The following is an 18,079-nucleotide window of genomic DNA, read 5'->3' on the forward strand; positions in this document are numbered from 1 at the left end:
AATAATTTTTGAAGAAGGAGCCTCACATCTTTAAGTTTGCACTGGGCCACACAGATCACATTGGCAGTCCTGCTCCTTGCTGTGGACATGGAAACAGGGAGAATACTCTGACCACGCAAGGTATGACTGGATGGTGTACCTGTTCTCTTCGCCTTTGGAACTCGGCAGGCATTATCCCACAGAGACAATCCATAACGGCGGATGATGCCAACCATAGCTCCATCCTCCTTTTCCTCAGTGCCTTCATCTCTAAAATGCAGACAGTAGCACTTACTCTTGTATGTCATTGTGAGCAATGAGTGGGATGATGTATACAGTACTTATCAGGGCCAGGCACAGTGGCTCATGCCTGTAATCCCAGCACTTTGGGAAGCTGAGATGGTTGGATCGCTTGAGGTCAGGAGTTCAAGACCAGCCTTGCCAACAAGGTGAAACTCTGTCTCTACAAAAATACAAAAATTAGCCGGGCATGATGGTAGGCACCTGTAGTCTCAGCTACTCAGAAGCTGAGTCAGGAGAATTGCTTGAACCTGGGAATACATGACTTTCTTGATTAGTTGACTTGGTTTCTTCCAGCCCCTGCTCCTTTTTCTGTAAATGGGAATGCTAATGTTTATCTTGTAAGGTTGTTTTGTGATTTAAATAATTTAATGTATTTAAAGACCCTAGTTCACCACTTGGCATCTAAGAGGAGCTCAAAAATTTATAACAGTTCTTGGTCAGGTTTCCCTTTAACACTATTGCTACACTTAAAACAATACATTTGGGCAGGAGTGGTGGCTCATGCTTGTAATCCCAGCACTTTGGGAGGCCGAGGCAGGCAAATCACTTGAGGTCAGAAGTTTGAGACTAGCCTGACTAACATGGTGAAATCCCATCTCTACTGAAAATACAAAAAAAAAAAAAAAATGTAGCCAAGCATTTACAATTCAGGATGTGATTAAAAAAAAAAAAAAAAAAATTAGCCAGGCATGGTGGTGTGTGCCTGCAATCCCAGCTACTTGGGAGGCTGTGGTAGGAAAATCACTTGAACCGGAGAGGCAAAGGTTGCAGCGAGCCGAGATCGCACCACTGAACTCCAGCCTGGGCGACAGAGTGACTCCTTCTAAAAAAACACACACAACCATAAAAACCCCTAGAAAGAAAACAATCCATTTGCAAATGATGTTTGGGATATGACCACTAATAAGCTCTTATATACTATACAACTTCCTGTATACCATATCACCTGTATATTAACAACCTTGTATATTAAAATCATTTTGTAAAAAATATTTGAGCACTAATTTTCCTTTTCTTTTTTGCTAGACTATGAGTTTCTTGAAGGCAGGGGCCATGTCTTATGCACCTTTATTTCAGATCACTTTCAAACACTTTAGTATCTCAGTAGAATAGAATTTCTCTTTTGTGCTTTATCCCAACAGTGAAACGATAATCTCTGTAACATTCCTCAATTAGCAATTCATAATTAGCCTATCAATAACTAGGAGGTAGACAGGGCCAAAAATAGCCCCATCTATGCCCTTATAGGCCTTTTTGCTTTTCTTTTTTTTTTTTTGAGACAGAGTCTTGCTCTGTTGCCCAAGCTGGAGTGCAGTGGTGTGATCTCAGCTCACTGTATCCTCCGCCTCTCAGGTTCAAGCAATTCTCCTGCCTCAGCCTCCCCAGTAGCTGGGACTACAGGCATGCATCACCACACCCAACTAATTTTTGTGTTTTTAGTAGAGATGGGGTTTCACCATGTTGGCCAGGATGGTCTCGATCTCTTGACCTCGTGATCGGCCTGCCTTGGCCTCCCGAAGTGCTGGGAATACAGGTGTGAGCCACTGTGCCTGGCAAGGCCTTTTCTTTTTTTGCCCATCACACATGGCTCATATTTCCGCCTCCTTGGGTCTGGTTATTGCTCCATTAACAAAACTATTCCATCAGGGAACATAACTTGGTTTTGTGCATCCAACTATCCTCCCTGGCAACAACCTATATAGAGAGGCCGTGGAGGAAGAATTTCCCGGACCCCAGCAGTCAAGTCATAATTTGACATCTATTAGGATTCAAAGAGGCCTCCGACCTGTGACTTTTAAACACAGGTTCCTTTAATAATCTTCTGATAGTTACAGACATTTTCTGCAGAAAAATACATTCCATACCTTAGTACAATTTCAAGGTGTTCTCAAAATGCCTGAAGCCCTTGGATCCCAGGTTAAGAATTCTTGTTAGCTCAGAAAAAGGAGTCAGCAATGTGAATGATTCCGGTTTCCTGAGAAGTTCTAGCCCTGACTAGTCACTATCCCTTGCTGAAAACAAAACAAAATAACAACAGAAAAAAACACAGCAATGACAACTCCCAAGATTTAACCTCAAGGTTATCCCTGAGAGTCCAAACCTGGGCAGTAATGGTAAAGGCTTCCAGCCAAGCAGTAACGACTCTTTGGAGAACCCAAGTTCAGCCGGCGTAAAATAAGCCTTGTTTGATAATACCGTTTACATTTCCAAATCCTGGGTATCTAGCTTTCTTCCTATCCCTTGCGGCCCTTCCTAAGTTTAGCCGCTGGTGTAATGGGGTAACCATGGCAACAACCACCTGCCTATTTAAAAACCATCTCCAATGCTAAATGAGGAAGCCTGGAGAAAATGGCTGCTTGCCTGCCTCTCCGTGGACAAATTGGGCACTCCTGGGTATTTTAGACATGGGCGAATAGGCAGGGTAGAAGCAGTATGTACGCAAAGTTCTCAATAGGAAGTGTTTGGTGACCTTGTAAACAGGTGCTGCCTCAGTCCTTCCATCTTCACTTGTTAGGCGGGCACGCATGTTTACATGCAAATCCCTGTGCCTGTCACGCAGGTGACCACGCTACCTTGACCTCAATGAGGTGAAGAGCGAAGTGAGAACTGAACGTCAAAGAATGGTCTTGTTTATGGGATGTTGGAAGTGAGAAGCAAAAACCGTTCTACAGATCACAGTGAATTTGTACATACTTGGCATTAAAACGCACACTACAGTATTTTTTTTCCTGATGGATGTGCCTTTCTGATTGTACTTAATCGTGTGGGTGATTGATGATTGCTCTATTTATGTCATATGTTGGCCTGCCTATTGATTTTTGGCATATGGAGAAATGTCCCCCTCCCTCTGCTTCCTTGCTTTCTACGAACTACAGAGGTTTGGCTTCTTTCCCCTGTCGAGACCATACAACCGATCCCACCGAATGTCTTGCTCTTCCGCAAGTACACTGAATGCGCTCACTCCTTCATATCTTTGTGTACATTTGCTTTCTTCTCCCTGTGTTGCCCTCTTCTTTTTCTGTGTCTTGGTTTGGGCATCTCTGTCATTGGAAAACCCTCCATACCACGTTCCATGTCCTTGGTTTGTGCTCCCATAGGTCACCTCACTTAACACAAACCATTCTGCACATTTGCTTTCCAGCCCATTTCCAGCACCGGGCTGTGAGTCCCCTACACGGGTCTGTCCCAAACGCCTGTAGAGCAGTGTCTGGTATGCAGTATGTTTTCAAAAGCTCTGTTGAATGAATGGATGAATGAATGAACAGAACCCCATGGCTTTCACAAGCATATGACACATGTACACGAGTACATATAGGGATACTCGTGTGAGGCCGGGTGCGATGGCTCATGCCTGTAATCCCAACACTTTGGGAGGCTGAGATGGCGGATCACTTGAGGTCAGGAGTTCAAGACCAACCTGGCCAATATGGTAAAATCCTATCTCTACTAAAAATACCAAAGTCAGCCAGGTGTGGTGGCGGGCACCTGTAATCCCAGCTACTTGGGAGGCTGGGGCAGGAAAATCACTTGAACCCAGGAGGCGGAGGTTGTAGTAAGCTGAGATTGTCCCATTGTACTCCAACTTGAGCAACAGAGTAAGACTCCGTGTCAAAAAAATAAATAAATAAAAAAGATACTTGTCTGAACAGAGGACCGTAAAAGTTTGAGGAACGGGTTGAAGAGGAGTACTTAAAAAAAAAAGTGATTTGTGTGTATCTGGGAGTGCAAAAGACTGTTAGAGGAGGCATCTGAACTGTAAGTTTGTGACTCCAGTAGCAGGGTCTGAAAGTACTCATGTTCCTAGTGCGCCGTGAGTGTGTATAGTGTGTGTGACAGCAAGAAGATTCTGTGACAGTATGTACTTCCTAAAAGGTTCGTTCAGCTGCTACCGGATCCCACAGATCACTCTTCTGAAGCTGCAGTGTTCAGTTTCTGACCTCTAAAAAGACCCGCTTCTTCTTGGTTAACCTCTCAGGCTGTGGGGTCAGGACAAAGAGCAGGAATGAAAATGGCAAGTGCTGACAATGATGGGGTACTGGGCTTTAAATGAATGTCTTCAGCGAATGCTCTAACCTCTTTTTTAAAGATAATTCTTGCTTGTAATCCCAGCATTTTGGGAGGCCAAGGCGGGTGGGTCACTTGAGGTCAGGCGTTCGAGACCATCCTGGCTAACGTGGTGAAACCCCATCTCTACTAAAAATACAAAAATTAGCCTGGCATGATGGCGCATGCCTGTAATCTCAGCTACTCAGGATGCTGAGGCAGGACAATTGCTTGAATCCGGGAGGAGGAGGTTGCAGCGAGACGAGATCATGCCACTTACTCCAGCCTGGGTGACAGCAAGACTCTGTCACAATAAATAAATAAATAAAGACAAATTGGTGGGCTAAATAAAAGCCAACACCTTCAGGTTCAAAGACAAAGTCCAAATCATTATCCATCCTCCTCCCCACCTACCTAGAGTTGGGGTGGGAAGTGTCTGAAATAGTGGTCATCTCAAAATACAGGGTACAACAAAGAAAAAGAACGAACGAATGAAAATTAACCAATGAGAAGAAAGAGAGGAAGAAGGAAGGAGGGAGAAAGGGGTAGCTATATGTCAGACACAGCTCAGTTCTGGCAAATTTCCTCCTACAAGGGAGAAGTGTTTGCTTTCATTTGCAAATGACCTAGTTCTCTCTTTCCTTTCAGTTTTGAACCTAACTTGGAGACTTCACAGAGTGCCCAGGCTGAGGCTGGTACCTTTGCAGGTACCTCCCTACTGCTGCCCTCTGCTGTCGAGGGAGGCAAAGAAGACACCCTCCTGGTCCTCCTGGTCCAAGCCCAGGAGCTGCCACCTCCTCCCATTTGAGACCGACAGAAGCTAGGGTCCTCTCCAGCCTCCCCACCCTTCCCTAAAATAATCATGAGGGGCTGGGGTTGGAGGTGCTGTGCTAGAACGCAGCAGACTCAGGAGTTCGGGTTCCAGTTAGCCAAGGGCAGATGCCCTCCCACCTCCTCCCCTGCAAAAGCAGGCCCTTCATACCCACCTCCTGTTTCCCAGCCCCTCCCTCAGCTCAGATCCTTTGGGACAGGCAGTTAGCCTGAGCCAAGTTTCTGACATTTTTTTTTTCTTGGAAATGGAAACTCTCCTTCCGGCGATATGGCGGGAAGGCCAAGTCCCTGGCGGCCCTGGCTAGGAACGTTTCCGGAGAGCAGGTGAAAGGCTTCTGTCTCGCCAGGGCCACACTGGGTGGGCGGCAGTGCAGCCGGGCCTGCAGCTTACCTGCTGTTGAATTTTTCAGGGTGTTTCTCTCTCATCACATGGAATCTGTGTGCAATGGAAGCGTCCTGAAAGTGAAACAGACAAAGCAGATCCTTGGTGAGTAGTCATGACAGTGCAGTGTGGAATGAAGGGACCCACACATGCTCTCACTGAGTCATGCCAACCCTGGGACTCTATCGCACATGGTGGGGCTCCAGGTCACTCTGCGGCGCCAACCGAGGCTCAACACCGCCTCCAAGGGGATGAGCTAGCACCTCCAGTACCCTCACAGCCTATGCCGGTTGACCAAAGCCCTTGCAATTTCACTCCGTCCCAGGAGCCGACAGCGGATAGTTCAGGGGTGAGTGAAGGGGAAAGCCACTGCCCTTTGGGGAGAACGTGAGTCTGTGAGCTGTTAGAGAGCAGGAGCCTGTGTTGGGGGCTGAGCATGAGTCTCTGGAAATGACTTTCCATATTAATTATTTTAAAAATAGTTTTTATTTTGGAATATTTTGACTTACAAGAAGTTGCAAAAAATAGTATAGAGTTCCCATGTCCCTTTCACTCAGCTTCCCGGATGATAACATCTTACATAACTATAGAATACTGTCAAAACCAGGAACCTGACGTTGGGAGATGCTATTACATGCTAAGTCTTAACCATCCACACCAGTAGGAATAATTAATGCCATTGGATCACATACTCAGGAGATAATAAAAGAAAATTAAACTCTGGCTTCTGTTTCTTTTCTTTTTCCTATTTTTTTTTTTTTTTTTTTTAAGGCAGAGTCTCACTCTGTTGCCAGGCTCGAGTGCAGTGGCACAATCTCGGCTCATTGCAACCTCTGCCTCCCAGGTTCAAGCGATTCTCCTGCCTCAGCCTCTTGAGTAGCTAAGATTACAGGCACACACCACCACGCCCAGCTAATTTTTGTATTTTTAGTAGAGATGAGGTTTCGCCATGTTGGCCAGGCTGGTCTTGATCTCTTGACCTTGTGATCCGCCCACCTTGGCCTCCCAAAGTGCTGGGATTACAGGTGTGAGACACTGCGCCCGGCCTGGCTTCTGCTTCTTGATCACTTCACTCGAAGAACTCTCACTAAGGCCAATAAATTAATGACCACATCCTGTGGACACTGCGCTCCTATTAGCACTGCCCTCCTTGGCCACACAAGTGGCCCCTGCACTCCAGCACACACAGTTCGGATGGCAATCATGACACTGTGCTTCTGGGCTCTCCATCCTCTGACCACAGCTTCCTAACCCTGGGTTCTACCTGTGGCCCCCACTCCACACTGTGGCCATCTCATGAACTCTCGTGGCTGTTACCAGCATCTGGATGATGATGGCTCCAATGCGTCACTCTCTAGAGCCAACCCTGAGCTTCCAACCCGAAACGGAACTTGTCTTTCCTCCTCAAACTCTGTCTTCCACCCTCATCAGTGGTCTCATTTTCCAGTAGAAGAATGTGTAATGCCCCTTTACTGCTCAGCCTCCGTGCCGGCACTTTGGGTGTCAGTGTGGGGCTTCAGAAATAAATAGGCTAATTGGGCTGGAGATGGGGGGTGACACCGAAACCAGGGAGCTGACTAGATTTGTTTTGCAACAAAAAATGTAGAAATCTATTTACAGGAATCCATGGCTGTGGACACCTGAAATTCCACACAGTGAATTTTCATCAAATGCATATTTATTTCATTTCTTATATGAAAATTTCTGTGCATGTGTGTGTATTTTTATTTTATTTTTTGAGATGGAGTTTTGCTCTTGTCACGCAGGCAGGTACAGTGGCACGATCTCAGCTCACTGCAACCTCTACCTCCCAGGTTCAAGCGATTCTCCAGGCTCAGCCTTCCAAGTAGCTGGGATTACAGGCATGTGCCGCCACACCTGGCTAATTTTTGTATTTTTAGTAGAGACGGTGTTTTTGCCATGTTGCCAGGCTGGTCTTGAACCTCCAGGTGATCTGCCTGCCTTGGCCTCCCAAAGTACTGGGACTACAGATGTGAGCCACTGCACCTGGTCTCTCTGTGTGTTTTTAAACTTCAGGAGGGATAGTTCCATGAAGAACCTTTTTAAGCATGAACTGTGTGTGGCACAGGAGGCCAGCAGCCCACATTTGAAAGGTGGCAGGGCAGGAGGGGAAGATGGGCTTCTTTTGTGATTGGCAAACATTCCTTGCTAAAATGATGTTTTGAGAGTTTAAAAATTAAACTTTAGCTATTAATTTTTTTTTTTTTTTTTTGAGATAGAATCTTTCTCTGTTGCCCAGGCTGGAGTACAGTGGTGTGATCTCAGCTCTCTGCAACCTCCGCCTCCTGGGTTCAAGTAATTGTTTTACCTCAGCCTCCTGAGTAGCTGGGATTACAGGTGTGTGCCACCAAGTCTGGCTAATTTTTTGTATTTTTAGTAGAGACAGGGTTTCACTATGTTGGCCAGGCTGGTCTCAAACTCCTGGCCTCAGGTGATCTACACCCCCAAGCCTCCCAAAGTGTTGTGATTACTGGTGTGAAACACCACATCTGGTCAATTTATTTTTTCATTTATGATATACGAAGAATTTAAGGTCTTGGAGAGGCATCCCCATGGGTGCTGGGGTGAGATGTGTGGACCCTAGGGAGGCCTCTGTCTCTGAGGCCTGTGTAGCCCGCACCATTTCCCCTCGGCAGCAGCACTTCCTGCTCCCAGACTGTGCCCACCTCCCACTCTCTGAGCAAATTTCAGTGAACACCCTCAATAAAAAATCATATGACATTCGTCAAATGCTTCTCTAAAATTCAAGAAAACATTCCATCTACTTCTATTGCTTTGAAGCACTAATTTTCTTCTGTCAGGAAAAAAAAAGGGGGAAAGAAAAAAGCAGTCACATGTTGCCTGGCACAATTTGTACTTCACTCTCTCCTACCCCCTACTGCTGACTGGCTCTCGGCTTTTTGCTTCTCTGGGATACGTGTACAGGCCCCCTCCTTCCATATAGTTCTGGTTGTCCTTGGTTTTTCCATAACTAGGTTTTGCAAAGCTGCTTTTCACAAAGACCAGCCTTTAAAACATTATGAGTTAAGCATGTGGTCCCTAATTTGACAATGTAATCCCTTGGCAAATACACAAAGTAGCAAGGAGAGCTGAGCAGCTCCTTTTCTAAGTCTTAAAAAGGCAACGAGTGTAAAGACTCTGACCATGTTTCTCTATCTGGGGATTCGAAACAGAGTCAAAATTCACTTTCACTCTCTGGAGCTTCTAGGTCAGGCAATGAATGCCCTGAGCATATTTACAATCAGCAGTGACTTCATTTAAATTTTGGAAACCAGGGCTGTGACAGTTCAGACCTTTTCTTGGTTATTAAGGCATAAACCCTTCCTTGATGATAATTAAGGCAAAGTGAGACTCTGTTGTGAAGGTGGGAGATGAGAATTACAAATCCATGGAAGTGATAATGGCATTTTTGATGGCCTTACTGACATCTTTTCTTTCGGGTGTGGGGTGACGAGGAGATGGTGAAAGGTATGGCCATAGGGCCTCTTTCCTGAACTACAACTCAAGGCACATGGTTGGACAAAGAAATTTGAGCCCCTTCCAAGTACAGGAAGCAGTCATTTGGACTCTTAGCATAGTGGAATGTCTAGGCCAGTACTATCCAATAGAAAAATAGAGTAATTTACATATGTAACTTAATATTTTCTAGTAGCCACATAAATTAAAAAAAACAGATGAAATTAATTTTTTAAAAGTTAAAAAAAATTTTTTTTTGAGATGGAGTCTTACTCCATTGCACAGGCTAGAGTACAATGATGTAATCTCAGTTCACTGCAAGGCCCGCCTCCCAGGTTCAAACAATTCTCCTGCCTTAGCCTCCTGAGTAGCTGGGATTACAGGCGTGCACCACCACGCCCGGCTAATTTTTGTGTTTTTAGTAGAGACAGGGTTTCACCTTGTTGGCCAGGCTGGTCTCAAACTCCTGACCTCAGATGATCCACCCACCTCAGCCTCCCAAAGTGCTGAGATTACAGGTATGAGCCACCATGCCCAGTCTGAAATTAATTTTAATAATATATTTTCATTAACCCAATAAGCCCTGAATATTATCACATGGAATTAATAGAAAAATTATTGAGACCTTAAGAAAAATTTTTATATCACATTTTTGAAATGTATTATGTATTTTATACTTACAGCTGACCTGACATCTCAATTAAGACAAGACCCATTTCAAGCACATAATACCACATGTGGCTGATGGCTGTTGTGTGGGGTCATGCAGGTCTAAGTCACTTTGGCGGTTTATGGAGATAAAAAAGATGGAAATGAGACCATAAGACAGGTTATTTGAAATCTGGGTTGTTCTGGAAATCATGGCAGATTGGGGAATGGAAAAGGCTACAGACCCTTGTCCACTCTGGGGAGTCCCACTGTCTCAGTATCTTCACGGTTCTCACAGGTGAAAAATAAGAACCTAATGCAGGCAGGACCCAAAAATCTGCAGGAAAAATGATGTCTTGTGGAGAAATTCCCTAGGGGGTAGGACACTTATTACCATGGTGGGATGCTTGGCTGGTGATAGCTAGGAACAAGCTGTAAGGTGGAAAACCGTGTGTGGGTCAGTGCGACCACCATGGCCTCTCCTTGGCCCCTGGGCTCCCCTAGTATCAGAAATAGATTTCATTGAATCAAGGGATTAGCTGTTCACCCGTCCTGTTAAGGCTTATGAAAGCAGAGCTTGTGAGAAGTTGAGGGTTACACATGCCTCGGGAATTATTTCGTAGTCCCAAACTTCCTGTCACTGACACCTGGCCATCCTGACATTTTCTGCTGATCCAAAAATAAAGAACAGGGAGGAGCAGGCCAGAGAAGTCAGAGGAAGTGGCATCCTGAATGACTGCGTTTAAAGTCTCCTGCCAGTAGATATTATCAGTTGGAAGGACTGATAAGGCCAACTATCTTAGCTTCTCAATGGTGAGAATCTGATGTGTGGATGGGGCTGTTGTAGCAGAGAGGGCACAGTCATTCCCTGGAGAAGCCAGGAGACCCTGCCTTATGTATTCTCTCATCTATTAAATGGGTTCTGTTGGCACCAAGGGGTCCCAGTAAACTCATCAGAGAAAATTCTATCCACAGCACCCAGGGGCACTGTGACAGGGGTCATTGTCATCATGTTTATAAATACAGAGCAGCAGACATTTGATACCACTAAGACATTCTAGGTCCTTCAAAAGATGCAAAGACCTCACAGGGCTCTCTTTGCCAACGGAGTCTGCTTCTATTTGATAGTCATAAGGAAGGAAAACTTCCTTGGTTTACATACCTACTTCTCTTACAAAGTTTGGGAAGTCAAATAGGGAGCAAGACCTTCTGCAAATGTCAGCCCCAGACTCTGCGAGGGTTGCGTGCTGGTTACTTGTTTTCTCAGGAATTTCTTTTTTCAACTTTGAAAGAGCGAGCATACAAACCCTGCAAACATTTTATTGAGAGAAAGCCAAAGGCACACCAATGAGATGAGAACAGCCCTGGCTTCTCCTTCTTCTGCAATATAATATTAAATATGAATAAACGAAAATATGAAAAAAATCACAAGGAAGATATTGTGAAGTTGTTCATAGTTGGAAAGATGAATAGATTGGATTATTATAAGTCAGCCCAGGGTAGGTAAATTACCTTGACCACTGAGAGTGATGGAGAATCTGTTTTTATGCATTTCCATGGGGACAATTAATTAGCCAGCCAGCAGGTTTTCCTTCCTTCTTACCTCCTTTCTTTCCTTTTTCCTCCCTCCCTTCCTTTTTTCCTACTTTTATGCTAGAATAAATTAAAACTATGATCACTGGTTAGTCTTGTCTTGGGTTTAGAGCTTGCCTATTTAGTTGAGGGAAGGCTGTCCATTTCCTTTGGTGTGCTCATCCATTTGGTCAGCAGATACTAAGGAGGGCCGTCGTCTACAGGGCACTGTGTCAGGACAGGGAGGTGTCAGGAACTGCATTTCTGCCAGCTGGAGCTGGGTGTGTTGGAAAGGGAAGAGCTGGGGCTGAAGCTTCTGCAGGTAGCTGTGCGGTACCCTGCTGTCTAGACGTTCCCAGGCAGCTCTGCCTGTCTTGCTCCTCAGCTCTGGCTCCCAGCCGGTTGCTGAGAGGGGCTAGTTCTCCCTTCCTTCCTTGCTTCCCTCTCCGTTTATTTCAGTTCTGGCTCCTGGGCCAGCGAAGAGCCACTTCCTTTGACCATTCTCTGCTGTAGTAGGTTGCCTTCGCTCCCTGAGAACTTGGTCAAGACCATCTGCATCAGAATGATCTCAGGGGCTTGTTAAAAATTCGGTTCCCAGACCTCGCCCAGCCCTACTGAGTTGGAATATGAATCAGCATCTGTTGTTGGGGTGAAATTTACATTTCTAACAAGGGGTGCAGGTGAGCCACCACAGCTAAGTTTTGAGATGCCCCCCTCTCAATCGATGTTACATTTGGCAACATGAAGACGGAGGGTGCTTCCAAGAGGCACAATGCTCAGGTCCACAGCTCAGCTGGCTCTAGAGCTCCACTCAGGATTCCAAGCTCTGCCACTCACCAGCCTGCACCTGTTTCTGTACCTCTCTAAGCTATGATTCCTTCTTACAAAACACAAAGGGATAATGCTTGCATCTCCCGGCAGGAAAACTATGTCTGGTATGCAGTAGGTACTCAATAAATGTTAGCAAGTTATGTTCTGGTTACTATAGGAAAAAGATATGAGTTTTTTTTTTTTTTTAACTGTCATGATGGGAAGCCCACGCTCCAGAACCCCAGACTTGTCAGTCACGTCTGATTTGCAGGAGCTGAAGCTTGCACATGTTCCTGTTGGGGGAAGTGGAGCCTGAGTAGCTGGTCCAAAAAGGAAAGGGGCCTTTGCACAGTAAGAGGAGGGAGGGCATCTGCATGGTCACTGGCGGGGACGCCTGGAAGAGGTCTAGGGAAAGACGGCCCTCAGCTGAGGCGGGGGATCCAGTGGGATAAATCAGACTGGGGCAGAGGAACCCCTAAACTTGCTCCCAGTCTACCACCTCCATCCTCTCGGAACCTGATCATGGGCCCAGCAATGCTTCCCTCTTCTGCTTTAGTAATAGAAAAAGAGCACTGGATTAGGAGACAGAAAATGAAGGCAAATCCCTTAATCTGAGTCTCTGTTTCCTTACTCATAAAACAGAGATAATAGTGCCCTTCAGAATATATCTGTGAATACAGTAAATTTTAAATCCTTCTGTAAATATAAGATATTATTATTTTTAATCTTTTCTCCTCCCATGGTTTTCTATTTAGGCTTCTTATTAAAAAAGTAAAACCTAGGCTAAGCACGGTGGCTCACACCCATAATCCCAGCACTTTGGGAGGCCAAGGTGGGCGGATCGCTTGAGGTGGGGAGTTCGAGACCAGCCTGGCCCATATGGCGAAACCCCATCTCTTCTAACAATACAAAAATTAGCTCAGAGTGCTGGTGCATGCTTGTAATCCTAACTCCTGAGGCAGGAGAATCACTTGAACTTGGGAGGTGGAGTTTGCAGTGAGCTGAGATCCTGTCATTGTACTCCAGCCTGGGTGACAGAGTGACACTCTTGCCTCAAAAACAAAACCAAACAAAAAAACCCTTTACTTACACCTGTTACCCCTCAAGCTATCTATCATTTCTCCTTCTATTTCCTTAAAAAAATTAAAATGCCAAAATTTCAGAAAAACACAGCTGAGGATGGTTGAGGAGTGCAGGTATCAGAGTCTGGGACAGAGGATTAGTCTGGAGGGTTTCATATGCATGTGAAATGGGCAGCACAACTCCAAAGACAGGGGAACGGAGAGGAGAGAACCTGGCTCCAGAGCAAGGCGCCGCCATGCAGGTCAAGGGTCCTGAAGCCTCGTCTATAGAGTGGGATGAGGGGGATAATGGTACCTGCAGGACTGCTGCGAGGATTGGAATACAGCCTTGCACTGTAGAGAGCACACAGGTGCTCAATAAATGCGAGTGTCTGTTCTCACTTATAAGTGGGAACTGAATGATGAGAACACATGGACACATGGGGGAAAACCACACATGCTGGGGCCTGTGGGGACATGGCGGGAGGGAGCGCATCAGGAAGAACAGCTAATAGATGTTGGGTTTAGTGCCTAGGTGGCGGATGATCTGTGCAGCAAACCACCATGGCACACGTTTACCTAAGTAACAGACCTGCATATCTGCACATGTACCCCTGAACTTATAAGTTGAGGGAAAAAAATTTGATAAATATTTGTTGAAAAAAGAATAAATGGTTCTATAATTCTATCATTCTTTTTTTTTTTTTTTTTGAGACCGAGTTGCTCTCGCTCTGTTGCCCAGGTTGGAATGCAGTGGCGTGATCTCAGCTCACTGCAACCTCCACCTCCCAGGTTCAAGCAATTTTCCTGCCTCAGCCTCCCGAGTAGCTGGGATTACAGGCACCCACTACCACACCCGGCTAATTTTTGTGTTTTTTAGTAGAGAAGGGCTTTCACCATGTTGGCCAGGCTAGTCTCAAACTGCTAACCTCAGGCGATCTGCCTGCATTGGCCTCCCAAAATGTTGGGATTACAGGTGTGAGCCACCGCACTCAGCCAATTCTGTCATTCTTAAAAAAAGTAAATACTAGTCTCTTTGTTGCACCCCACCCCCTCCCAAACCTCAGCTTCATTTATAGAAATGATTGATCTCCCCCCTCATTCCCATCCTGTTCACAGCAGCCTGGGAAGCAGTACCCACCCTAATCCTCTTTGGACCAGAAGCTGAGCTACACTAGATGTGTTGGGGCTAGTGGGTGAAAAAGGAACAGAGTGCTGCCCTTGCACTGCAGGAGTGTGTGTGTGGGCATGGGGGTAGGGCACGAGATAAGTTCATTAAACCAATTCCTTCAATCTAATGCAGAATGTGCATGAATGGGGTGAGCATAGGGGCTGTGGGACCATCAGGGAGGCTCATGGCATTCAGCCTAAGGGGTCAGCTGGGAGGAGACACCCCCAGAGTTTTATGAAGCATGAGGAGTGAGTGAAATGGGGTTGAGAGGGGAAGAGAGCATAGGAGAGAAGGAAATCAGAGTGCTAAGCCAGCTGAGGCAGCTTGGGACCACATGGCCCTTCTTTGAGGATTGGAATTCCCAGTTCCTGCAGCTTGTGTGAGAGTTTCCTACCAACCTTGTCCCCTGGTTATTTCTTGCTGTTGCTTTTCTATGGCTGCTACAAATTACAGAAAGGGTAAATATGTCTTTTGAAAATTGTTCAGTCTTTTCCTGTGTTAGTTAAAATGATGGAGTAGACAATTTCCTCCCTAACCAAGAGGTGGGGAATAGAGGGCAGTGAAATCAGGGCGTCCATACTCAGGCCAAGTCTGAGGATGCTGGGACCCAAGTCAGGGCTGGGGGGCAGGTAAGACAGGTAGACAGTAGGGACCCAGGGTGGGGTAAAACAGAAGACTGAAACCTTTCCTGGGCATTTCTCTTCCATGTAGCAAGGTGATGCTTGACCAACTCACCACACCAATGGAGAAATAGTTGTTCATGATGCTGTATGGGACCTGGTCCCCGTTTTCCACTTCCTCTCTGGGGATGACTTCCAGATGCCAGCGGTCCAGCATCACCAAGGGGCTTTGCTCAATGTCCTTGAGGATTTTTGTCAAGCTGCCCCCTTCATAACCTGTGGAGGACAGCACTGCATTTGCTACCACAGCAGAAAGGCAGTGTTCTTGCTAATGCACAGGTAATTGTCAGGGCAGGTGGACCCAGGGCATCTGTGATGAGGGGACACCCCACTGTGTCTGTGGGCTGGAGACATTTATGTTCCCTGGGCCACAGAGAAGGGGAGGACAACCAGGAGTAATCAGAGGCTGGGGGTGGGAGAGGGCTAAAGGTGGCAGGCCTGTGTAGCTGAAGCAAACCCTGGAGAAGCGGTGGGCTGGATGGCTGGGACTCTCCTTATGGGAGAACAGCAGATCCTTCCCAGCTGTGTCATGTGGGAGATGGACAGTGTGGCAGGCAGAATTTTAAGATGGCCTCTAGGGCTGGGTGCTGCTTGCTCTGACACTGCCCACCAAGCATGGCTGATCATTGAACACTGACCGTTGCCCTGCCTGGTCTTGACTCAGTCTCTGAATTATCAGCCATCTGGAGTCCCCGCCCCTTTTCTGGCCGGCAGCCTGATCTGTCTGCTCCACGTGTTGAGCTGAACATCTCCACTTTCTGGCGCAAGTGCAACTCCACAGGGCTACTCCAGTTTGCAAAGTTTCTGCCCCCGACCTTATAAACTGGTTACCACTCTGTGTTTCCTCTTAGGGAAATTTCAAAATGAGTACCCATGGCCATGGGGCTTAGGATAATCTGCATGCTTCTAGTGACTTTAAGTAAATGGAGATGTAGCATTTCGGTCCTCAGTTTGAGTCCTAATTCAGAAGATCAGCAATTTGTGGGAGAGGGAATTCCATACAGAAAACATCTACGTGAGCGCCTTCTTGGATGGGACTTTGGGGATGGGACACCTGAGACCTTGTCTTTACCCTGGAGTTGACTGCTTTCTACTTGGGAAAGCAGACTCTGAGGGGATGGTTTCAGGATGATAGTAAACACGGGGGCGAGGGAGTAAAATGCTCCCAGAGCTTCTATTCCAGATTCAGCAGGGGATGGAGGGCAGAGAAAGGGTCATGGACTTGGCCTGACTGCAGAGTTGAGTATTACACTGCGAAATATGATCCATGAAGGGGTAAGTTCAGCCTAGCTCCGCAGAGCACCTCTGCAGACTGGAACACTCGTTCCCCGGGGTAGCAGCACTAGCATGCAGACTCACCTCCTCCCCAGCGGAGACAGCGGGCAAGGTCATTTCCTGTTCCAAGAGGCAGGACAGCCACTGGTGGATGCTTTGCAAAGTTGGCCTTATCTGCAAGACACACAGGAACAGAGAACAACCATATGCCATGGGTCTGCAGGGTGTTCGCGTTGTCTTTTTATCCCTGATCTGATGCTTGAACCCCTCCGTGGCATTCTTTGTTTGGATACCACCCGATGGGAAACACACTACTTCCTAAAGCCATCTATCCCATCTGCAGCGTGCTAACCACCACTAATTGAGTTAAATCTGTCCATTTGTATTTTATATTGAGCTAAATCTGTATCCTGCAACTTGCACATGTTCATTCAAATTTCATCCTAAATCTGTCCTTTGGGGTAGCAGCATACACCCCAACACATTAAGTTGCATGTTTTTAATCCTTAGTGATAATCATCATTTATTCCATTTATCCCTCAGCCTATGTTGCAAGGTATTATCTTCCTTCAGGTAGCTGAAGAAACAGATTGAGAAAGGGAAAGTGGTCTACAGCCATTCTACCGTGAGCGCGCTCAAGCTCATCTGATTTCAGGAGCCTGAATGGGAGAGAGGGAAAGTAATTCCAGAACCAGGATCCAAACCCAAATCTCTGCGGCTCCAAGTTCTTCCTCTTCCCCTCTTCAGGGGCTAGGCAGGGACACAGATGAGTAAAACAGGTGGGGCTGGGACACTGGGTAATAGTGGGACATCTGACAAGTTGAAGATGCTCACCTTCAACTTTTCACCATGCGAGTTTAAAAGTTTAAAAACTAATATGAGTTAAACAAGCAAACGTCCAGGTATTATTTGGCCACCACAACCAGTGTGTCACTTCCACCACCTCTCAGAATTGCAGACACAGATTCCTAATCTTTTCTCTTTCGTTGGTTGTGAAGGACATCAGACAGAACCATCAGAGAAAGCACAACAGATCTACAGTGGTGTATTGTCTAGGCTGGGAGAGCTGAAGAGGGCACAGGCATCCATCAGTCTTGGGGGCGGGGGAGTATGAGACCTCAGTGTGCACGGTGCCCCTGGATGTGAACAATGTGATTTCAGGATGGGGAGAGATGCAGGAATCAGCAGGTGAGGCTCAAGCTAGGGCTGCCCTGGCAAACTGGGAATTCATAGGTTCTCTAGGTGGTTTGACCTGTAGCAGAAATGGCTGATCGCGGGGAAGACCCAGGACTGAGATGACCACTGGAAGGTTTGGGATGGAGAGTGTGGCAATGCAATGGCTTCTCTCATTGTCCTCAGAACACGTGATCAGAGCACTGCCTCCCTGCCTTTGCACGGGCCGCTCCCTTTGCCTAGAAGCCTCTTGATTCCTGTGTCTGCCCCTTACTCCTCCGTGTCCGCCTCAGCAGGTCAACTGTCTTTATGGTGTCGAGGCCAGAAACGTGTATGCCGGCTTGGGTTTTTCCTTTTCCCTCACCCATCCATCCACACCCATCACTTTCTATGTGCTGTCTCCTTAGCATTCTCTTCCTCTGTCCCCATGGTGATGCCTGAGTGCAGGTATGATCCTTCCCACTGGCACTGCTGCAACAGCCTCCTCTCTTCACCTCCGGTTCCACCCACGCTGTGGGTGTATTGCCCACGCTTTCACCCAGAAGGGCAGTCCATGAACCACGGCCCCTCGCATTACCCACCGCTTTCACTTCTGGGTGGGGCTGTGTGGCTCCCCGTGGCCCCACAGCATTCTGCAGTAGGCCCAGGAACCAGGCTCTGCTGTTCTTCCGAG

At 46.7% G+C, this 18,079-nt stretch overlaps 1 protein-coding gene across 12 annotated transcripts in view; it reads right to left on the reverse strand.

Annotated features, from left to right (window-relative positions):
• The window catches only part of DGKG (diacylglycerol kinase gamma), a 211,833-nt gene that overhangs the window by 88,573 nt on the left and 105,181 nt on the right, over positions 1–18,079 (reverse strand). For all 12 annotated transcript variants that reach the window (XM_035274700.3, XM_035274698.3, XM_078350447.1 and 9 more), the window contains 3 exons: positions 16,318–16,407; positions 15,014–15,174; positions 5,549–5,613 (listed from right to left, as the gene is read on the reverse strand). In XM_035274700.3, coding sequence (XP_035130591.1) covers positions 5,549–5,613; positions 15,014–15,174; positions 16,318–16,407 — 316 coding nt within the window. The remainder of the gene's footprint in view (positions 1–5,548; positions 5,614–15,013; positions 15,175–16,317; positions 16,408–18,079) is intronic.

This window comes from Callithrix jacchus, chromosome 15 (genome assembly GCF_049354715.1).
Source record: "Callithrix jacchus isolate 240 chromosome 15, calJac240_pri, whole genome shotgun sequence".
In the NCBI taxonomy this organism is placed as follows: Eukaryota; Metazoa; Chordata; class Mammalia; order Primates; family Cebidae; genus Callithrix; species Callithrix jacchus.